The 9,596-nt window shown below is 39.8% G+C and overlaps 1 protein-coding gene across 1 annotated transcript; it reads right to left on the reverse strand.

The window, feature by feature from the left end:
• Positions 1-4,282: 4,282 nt before the first annotated feature.
• YEATS4 (YEATS domain containing 4) lies at positions 4,283-9,589 on the reverse strand. Its single transcript, XM_026867948.1, has 6 exons — positions 9,328-9,589; positions 8,740-8,806; positions 8,544-8,638; positions 6,979-7,071; positions 6,814-6,901; positions 4,283-4,867 (listed from the first exon to the last, which is right to left on the reverse strand). Exons 2-6 carry the CDS (start codon positions 8,801-8,803, stop codon positions 4,698-4,700), a joined length of 510 nt encoding a protein of 169 aa, XP_026723749.1. The 5' UTR covers positions 8,804-8,806; positions 9,328-9,589; the 3' UTR covers positions 4,283-4,697.
• Positions 9,590-9,596: the final 7 nt, after the last annotated feature.

Here is a 9,596-nt window from a genome sequence, read left to right on the forward strand (position 1 = left end):
CTTTTACTTGTGGAGAAGCCTGTCGTTTTGCACCTGCAACTGAGTGCAAACTGTCCAGTAGAGTACCTAAATTATGTTTTGTTCATTCATATTGTCATATAATCTTGTTCTGAAAAAGAAAAACAAAACAAAACCCTAAAAACAACCCCAGAGATTTATATTTTGAAATGCTTCCCTCTGCTTCCCTTGCCAAATGAACAAAAATTGCAAACAAACATTCACACTTTTTTTTGCTTCCTGGCACAGCACATTCAGTTCGCTCACAGGGCTGCTGAACAGTTTCATAACATACAAGAGATAATTTGGTCACCTCTATAAAAACAAATACAAGTTGTCTGATCAGATGATCAAGTCTCAAAGCAAATGAAATCAACCAAAGATATCACAGATCTGCCAAAATCCCAGCAATTATTAAAATGCTGTTGAGACTGGAGGATATTTTGGACATACCTGCCACCTGGTGTTTGGAAAAGAACCGCATGTCTGAAAACAAACTGAAATGTTCTTAAACTGGTATTCCCATTAAGAAGCAAACAAACACAGATGTATTTAATATGGATTAAATGCATAAGCAGCAAAAGTGTCTTTAGGTTGGTGTTAACCAGCATTTGTCTAGAAAGAAAGGAAACAGGGTGACTTAGTGTTCTTTCCAGTCCCGTTTCTGCTAACCACAAAAATTTTCAAGTACATCTTTGAATTAGGTGTATTTACACATCTCCTGTCAGATAATGGCAGTTTGATGAAAAACCTCCCAGGCACAGCCTTATACATCTTCAGTCTACCTGTAAACTGCAGTGTGCCAAACCCAAAGGCGAAGGAAAGAAGTTAGTTATATATGAGATGGAGCTAGGTAAATAAAGGACTAGTGATAAATAATACTGGGTAGTAAGTGAGTAAGCAGTCAGTGTCTGAAATTACTGTGGTGACTATTAATGTGTCTTAGCTAAAATACTTAAAACCCCCAAGTCTTCATAGGGGAAGCAGCAATGACAGTAACTACCCATTTTGCATGTTTGATGCCCAAAGTAATCGTTCCTCATTGGTAAAATTGATCACAGTAAGCATATAAACCAAGATAAACCATGTTTTATCTTACCAAAGGGTTACTTCAAGTGGAACTAAAGCTTCAGTGTGGGCAATTGGACAAATGACTCTGCAATTCAGTGATACCAAACTATGCCTATAGCACAATAAGGGATTTCGCACACACACCCCCCTCCCTCCTTTGCAAAGCAAATTTAAATACATCCGTGTTTCACAGTTATAACTCAGGATGAAACCACAGACTAAAGGCAGTCTCAGCAATATAAATAGCTAGCATTTAAATTAGCACCCCTGGCAAGCACCAACTGTAACTATTTGTCTGGAATCACATCTTTGCAGGGCTGCCAAAAATAAAGCGGAGTGTAGTGCTGGGATTTTTCTTTTTCTTCAAAGCAACGGTGGTCAAATGCAATTGTGTCCTTAGGTGCCCCACTCTATTTCAGTTCTAGTAACTTTGAAAATGATATGCATTAGAAGGTCAACACTGTATTATACATTTACTGTGTACAGATGCTACCTCAGGTGCTTGCATCAACACCTCTTTTAAGAGCAGGACACATAGGCCCAAACATAACCTCTCTTATTACTTGAGAACCATGCAGTTGCATGTAGAGAAGGCAGCCATAGGTGTACTTGTCAAATGCAGGGACGTGGGGTTTTTTCATATTTGTTCTGAAGCCAAAATCCTAAACCGCTTAATTCTCATGGACTTTTTCCAGATGTTAATTGCTGCCTAATACAGGGCTCAATTGCTTTCTCAGCATCTGAAGAAAGTATTTTCTAATGAAAACACAGACCATGATAAGGTGCAAAGCAGAAGATATTCCTCCTGGTTTCTATCAAGAGCAACTGCTCAGCACTGACAGATGTTAGGACATTTTTCTTGCCTTAGTGTTGACAGGGGAACCTTACGACTCTTGTATGATCTTTACAGAGAGCACAACAGTTGAAATAAAAACTGGGGGGGAAAAAAATGCTAACCACAGACAAAAATTACATCACTCGTCTAGCATGTTGATGGCTACTAACAGTGGAGTCAGAATCATTGCTTCTTTAAAGTTGCACACTAGGCTGTTTATTGGATGTTATTTAAAATGTAAACAAAAAATACTTTAGGATCCTATGAAAATGTTGGATACAAAAGGTACCACTCCATTCTTTTTTGGTCTGTCCAAGGCTGTTGCAGCAGACTTGTTCTTGTTAGTCACAGCTCTTGCAGAACCTATTTAATATTCCATCTGTGTTACTCTACATTAGTGTTATTTTAACTGACAAATGTGAAGATAATAATGTTGCGTACAACATAGTATCACCAAAATCGTTCCTTCCATTCAGCATGCACAAATGGACATTAAAAACCTCCTCAGGAAATGGAATAAATCTGCAAGAAGCTAAGACAATATACATGAAAGGACTCACTTCATGCTAACCTTATTATATTTTCCTTAAAAGTCTGCCACTGATGATTGTCAAAGACAAGGAAGCAGCCAAGCAAACACTTTGAGTAATAAGGTATCATAAAATAAAATTATATAAATTTTTTTTTAACTTTTCGCTGAAAAGTCTTCTTTCAACCTTAAAATGTGTAATATACTATGGCCCACGCAAGTCTCATTTTCAGCGCACAGCTCTGAAAATGGCACGTTCCACTGTACTGAGATTGGCTAGTACATTCTTCTTCAGCTACTGCTCAAAGGGAAATTGGCTACTCAGTCAATAAACCAAAACAGTTAGGCAGCCAGAAAAATTTGGAGTCTGCAGTGCTAGGAGGGATCTGCATGGACACCACTGGTACAAGCTGTTCTTCAACCTATGTGTATATGTAATAAACTAAATATGCCATGCTTTAACAGTTATTTTTCTTAATGAAAAATGTGCGTCTGCATATTAAATGTTGAAAGTGTTGTAATTCTAAATCTTTACAAAGCCATGGTAAAATCCAATCATCAGTTCTTTCAGATATGAAGAAATGAGTGTTTTGTTCTCAAAGCACTGATAATACTACTTTTTATAGGAGAGAGGATGTGGGATGTTTGATTCTCTATAGCAGAGTTTGCTGCAACACAGTATCTGGAAACAGTAGAAAAGATGCCCAGGTCTTTTCAAAACCTGCGGTAGTGCCATCTCTATCATGCTCATTTACCTCTACAAAAGGAAAAAAAAAATGTTACAGGCAAAAGATCCCGTACTGATTTTTCAGGGGGAACACTTGCTTGTTACTTAAGAATATGTATTAGGTTTGCTCGGCAAGGTTTTGGTAGTGGAGGGGCTACAGGGGTGGCTTCTGTGAGGAGCTGCTAGAACCTTCCTGTGTCTGACAGAGCCAATGCCAGCCAGCTCCAAGACGGACCTGCTGCTGGCCAAGGCTGAGCCCATCAACAATGGGGGTAGTGCCTTTGTGGTAACATATTTAAAGAATTGGTAAAAAAACTACTGGGGGAACAGCAGCAGAGAGACTGAGAATGTGTGAACAACAACTCTGCAGACACCAAGGTCAGTGAAGAAGGGGGGGCAGGAGGTGCTCCAGGCGCCAGAGCAGAGATCCCCCTGCAGCCTGTGTTGATGACCCCGGTGAGGCAGCTGTGCCCCCGCAGCCCATGGAGGTCCACAGTGGAGCAGAGATCCACCTGCAGCCCGGGGAGGACCCCACGATGGAGCAGGTGGATGCCCACAGGAGGCTGTGACCCCCTGGGAAGCCTGTGCTGGAGCAGGCTCCTGGCAGGACTTGTGGCCCTGTGGAGAGGAGCCCATGCTGGAGCAGGTTTGTTGGCAGGAACTGTGACCCTGTGGAGCAGTCTGTTCCTGGAGGACTCATGTTGGAGAAGTTTGTGGAGGACTGTCTCCCATGTGAGGGAGCCCACACTGGAGCAGGGGAAAAGCATGAGGAGGAAGGAGCAGCAGAGACTACATGTGATGAACTGACCACAGTACCATACAAATATTAAACTTCTACAGAACAGGACCAGAATAATTTCCTGCTTCTGAGCCTAACTTATATAGTTGATGCACTAATACATGTTAAAGCAGATGTGGGGCTAGAAACTTTTATCTGTAGATAGAAAAGTTATTTAAAATCCTTTTTTAGAAAGTGCCTTCACTGTACTGATGACATACAGAAATCACTGTAACTAGACTGAAGCAACTGGCATACCATTATATTTCAACCTCTGCCTTTAATCAGGGTATGCTATTTACAATTGTTCTTGAAGACCACAACTGGACAGAGACAAAAAAAATGCTAAAATAAAACCCCATGTATTTTATTTTTAGCTTTAAAGAGACATCTCTAAACAAGCAGTAGAAAAAACAAGTTTAAAAAAGTAAACACCAGGATTTTGTAAAATCACGCTGAACTAATACAAGACAATACAAAGTTTTCATACACCACTCAAATGCAGTTTAAAAAAAAAGTAGTCTGGTCTCCAAGACACCTTCTACTTGAAATAAATCATTAAGTACCCACAGATTTTAACTACAAAACAAGGACATATTCTTTCTTTTTTCTTCCATGTATGAAGCCAATTGCCACATACTTCAATGACTTGCAAGGAAAATTCACATAGTTTCAGTTACAGAACTGAAGAGAACACATACAATTCCATGACTGAAGTCCTTCTGTTTACAGTATAGGGTCTTTAGCAAGTCAACACTCATCACATATCTTTAGACTGATCATCTTCTTCAAGTTTTCTGATTTCATTCTTTAAACAGTTGATGGTTTCACGACTTGCTTTTAGTCTTTCTTTAAGCTCAGCAATTTCAAAACTAGTTTTCTTTTTGGCCGCTTCCAGCTTTTCCCTGGTTTTTACTTCAAGATCTGCAACTGTGGTGGTGATAAAAATAAATATTGTAGTACCATGTAAAGTTGGAATTACTTTTTCCTAATTGCAACAGTAATTTGGATCGTGTGTGACCTGAAAAATATTACTGTTAGCCTTAGAGATTCAATGACTGTAGTCAAAATGGTATCCAAAAGCTTGTTTTGAGGCCTCATTCAGCCCAATCATTTTTCAGAGTTGTTTTAAGTGAGAAAAAACCTTGACATGGTGACTGCAAATAAACACGAGATTAGAGATTACAGAGAATTACAAGTAATTTACATGTGACACCCAGTGACAGGATGTGAGGTCATGGGCACAAACTGAAATACAGGAGGTTCCTCTGAACATCAGGAAATAGTTTTTCCACTGTGAGGGTGACCAAGCACTGGCACAGGTTGCCCAAAGAGTTTGTGGAGTCTCCATCCTTGGAGATGTTCAAAAGCCATATGGGCATGGTGCTGAACAACTGGCTCTAGGTGGCCCTGCCTGGGCAGAGGGGTTGGAGTGGATGACCTCTGGAGATGCCTTCGCACCTCAACCATCCTGTGGCTCCTTTTCCATGTACTGTAACCGCTTTCTACTTTCAATTCCACTGGAGTTTAATTCTATGTATCTGAAAGATTTTGTGCTGCCGCCTTTGCTTGTATGAATATCTGATGCTAGGACATCTCAACATGGTTTATTTAGTTGTTTTTTTTTTCCCATTTGTTCACACACAAGCTTTTGGACCAAGTTAGTAAACCAACAAATCTATGGAGGCCATGGATATCCCTTCCTATCCCAGACATTACCTAATCGTGGGCAGTGGGGGGAAAAAAAAAAAAAAAATCTTAATTTTTATCTGCTTCAGCAACACATTTTAAGGAAACACACAAAAAACTGAAAGTTTCTATCTGCTCTCAAGAGAAACAGTTCATAAATTTTAAATGAAAAAGATTAAATTTGGAAAAGACTTTCTTATGATTCAAATTATTAAACATTTTCTACATGTAAACTATAACAGCATGCAATGTAACAAAAATCCACCTCAAGACAGGCTAAAGTGAGGTAAAAAGTACAAATAGTTCACATGTCCACACATCCACACAGACATAAGGCAAATCAGAACACTAATGTTGTAGAGCTTCAAACTCAAAACCACTCTTAGCTCCAGGAATTCACTGTCTAAAAATACCTGACCTTTGTTGTCAGGGGAATATGCAGATAAGCCAAAGCCCAGGTGAGGCAGACTACCATGGCATTAGGGTTTGTAACTAACAAGGTAAGATTTGGGCTTAATAAATATTACATTTGCTTTCTGAGAAGAGATGAAATCCACATGATCAAAACAGAAATGATTACTGAATGAATTATATTTTATGAATCAATGTAATTTCATTTCTTTAATTCCCTTAATATTCTGAACTATTAAAGAGATTAGAAGAACATTAAGCTATACTGAAGCAGTATGTTATGAAATGACAGACAGTTAAAGAATTAGACTGAGAAGGGAAAAAGACAGGAAGAGCTTTCAAGACACTACTCTTTATCCCCAAAGGATTGCTGCCTTAACTTAAATAGTACTAACTGTTCCATAGTCCAGTGCTTGAAGTGTGATCTTTGCTTGAAGTTAACATCCCGATGAGCTGAACACAATTGTACCACACATACAGTGGCCTCAATTTATTCTGTTTTAACTCATTTCAAAGATGTTAAACCAGGGGTAGATCATGCCATCATTCTTCATTCTGTGTGAGTCATAATTCCTTTTTTTTTCAGCAGGCATACAGATCAGAAAATCTTAAGTTTTCCACTAAGTATTAGTATCTTTGCAAAAGTTGAAGTTAACTTAATGCAAAAATACCACTTCTTAGCACCATCCAAATCCACTGTAGTTACAGCCCATAAAAACCACTAAAATCAAACCCAACAACTGTTTATTTCTGAAATTAAAATATTTTCAACTTACACTCTGTTTCATGCTTATAAGCACCTAGTGTGAGTTGACGAGACGTTGTTAACAGCTGCTGCATCATTGCAGTAGGGTCTTGAAATATCTAATGAAGGAGAAAAATACATGGTATCACTAATACTCTTCAAAATAAAGTGAGGACTACATTAAAAATTTTCATACCATTTCGTCATAGAATTCAGAAACTACAGTTTTCTTTCCCAGGATGGCATTGGTATCGGACTGAAAAAGCTTCAGCAAGTGATACAAGGTTACCTATACAAAGACAGAATTTTATTAGCTTGACAGTTGTAGGGAAATACAAGTCTTCTAGATATCAACAAGCAATATTTATTTCTACCAAACAATTGTATGGAATTTAAAAATCTTCTAGGAACGCAAAAATAAATGTCATATAACTTCAACAGAATTACTTAAATTTAACACAGTGTTAAACACACCAACTACCCAAAGGTTTCTTGACACTTTAAAAATGTCTGGGCAAGTGGTTTAGTATTGGTGCATAAAAACTACTAAGACCACCTTCTTGCAAATGTTTCCAAATAGACAATTTAGTTCAAACCAATTTTCCCGACTAATCAGTTAGAAAGTGCTTTCTGTGACCTTATCACCCCTTCCTGTGAAAGAAAAACACTGGGGGGGGCCATGAACAGCTTTTCACTGAAATTTCTCTCTGTGGAGTTACTCTTCCATTACTGCCCTGCAAATGGCAAGAGCTAGAGAAGAGCTGGAGCTCTGTCCAGCCCTGAGGAATGTTGACCACTCGGACCATGACCTGGGAAGGGAACATAGCCCACAGTTATTCCCTTCCATGAAGGGGCCCATGAATGGTCGTGGAAGAGCGCAGTACTTACTCCGGTTGGTACTTCCTAGAAAGGAAGAACACAACAGGCACCAAAACAGCTTTCCAAGAACAGCCACAAAGAAAAAACACCCAACCAACTTTACAACAGCTTATTAGTCAAGTTGTGAACGAAATTAATACAACAAGTCAGGATGCTACTGAGCACCACAACATAGGAAGACCTTTCTAGTCTAATATAAATTTTCACATATTCAAGAAAAACATCAAATTCAGTTTTCCCCTCATTTGGAAAAAAAATGGCTAAAGCAAGAAGATTGCTGTAGTTCATGTGACAGAAGGAACTCGGTCCTTCCAGAACTAAACATCCCCTTCTACTAAAATACTGTAATCGTTTCCTACCTAAACCTGGATAAACAAACCTGCAAGACAGTCTAACACACAGGATGAGAACAAAGAAATTCATTGCAATACTTTATTTAACTAGAGAAGTGTCTTCATCTGGTTTTCTTAGGAAAGAGACTAATGCTAGCATAGTACCTTTGTTGCTTTTTGACTGATTTTGACCAAATTTAATAGACAAAAAAAACCCAACAACAAAAAAATATAAAACTATCCGAATCTCCTAGAATTAGGAAGCTACATGGAAGAGAAATCCTCAGTATGCGCTCAACCCAGGTAAGGTGCAACATGCAGTCATGTATTAGTTAATGTCAGAGAGCCAAGCACAGGAGAAGCAATGACATAATGCCAGTAGTAATGCACAGAAACAGGAAAACGTGGCCAGGCATTAAATACATTTCCTACAAGAATAGGCTTTATTACTTCCATGGCTGACGAGACTTATTTTGATCAGCAATATCCTACAGCACAGCTTTAAGCCACCATAGTTAATTAAATATTATTAAAAGTTTAATGTACTTACAGGTCTTTCATTTGGATCAATGAAAAATATCTTAATGATTATTTCAAATTCACCCCAGCCTGTTTCGGTGATTTCATACGGTGGTTTGGTAACAACTGCAGTAGGAAACACAGAGATGTTAAGAGGGGTGATAAAGCTTCAGTGGAACTAATCAAAATCCCAGTTCTAGGAACATATGATCAAATGCAAAACCCACCTCTTAAAGGATTCCCGTAGCTTTCATGCAACTTGAACTGAATTTTCTTCACATAGGCAGACATGTCCTAAAATAGAGACGTTATTTCTATTTACACAGTGCACCAAAACACTGTTTGCTAGTCCATCCTACAGGCCTATAATTTCTTCCGACATAAACATGGTATTTCTTCAGACTTTAAGCACAGTAGGAAAGCAAGATGGTAAATCCAAGAATTAGTATTGGTACGCAGGTCTATCAGTATTTGTCCCCATGAATGCGCTCCAGTTTTCCCCTAGCCTGGAAAGATCGTTCCGAAATGCTAAAAGGAAAAGTCTTCCCTCTCTTCTTCCTTTTTGGAACTCTCCCCCAGCCTATACCCTTTTTGCCCTTAGGCCTAAACGTCCTTCTGCCCTGTCCTCAAAGCTCGGCTTTTTCAAACCCGAACTGACGGCCCCAGCGTGCTGCTTGGCTCCAGCAGCCGGGACAAGGAGCTGCGCCCCCCGCCCCGCTCCCCCGGCCCTGCAGTCCCGGGCGCAATGCGACCGGTTGTGTCTCTCCTTGACCCACGGTGAGGGCCGGCGACCCCCGGCACGTTTAACGCCTCACCTCGTTTCTGTAAGGCTTGACGTAAACCGTCCATTGGTGAGTGTGACCATCTTCTTCTCTTTTCTTCCCAAAATACCGTGCGACGTTTCCATACACGATCGGCTTCACAATGGTAACACCCTTTAAAAACACAAACGAATCAGAAAGAAAACCAAAGGTGACACGTTTTGAAAGACGTTTGCCTAGCTGCTATTTGTAGCCCGCACAGGCCCCGGGGAGCAACCCCCGTCCTCCCCCGCCCGGCCGAGCCTCCCGCCGCCGGGGCCGGG

The sequence above is a fragment of the Athene cunicularia genome, assembly GCF_003259725.1.
Source record: "Athene cunicularia isolate RWA chromosome 1 unlocalized genomic scaffold, athCun1 chr1_part2, whole genome shotgun sequence".
Taxonomy (NCBI): Eukaryota; Metazoa; Chordata; class Aves; order Strigiformes; family Strigidae; genus Athene; species Athene cunicularia.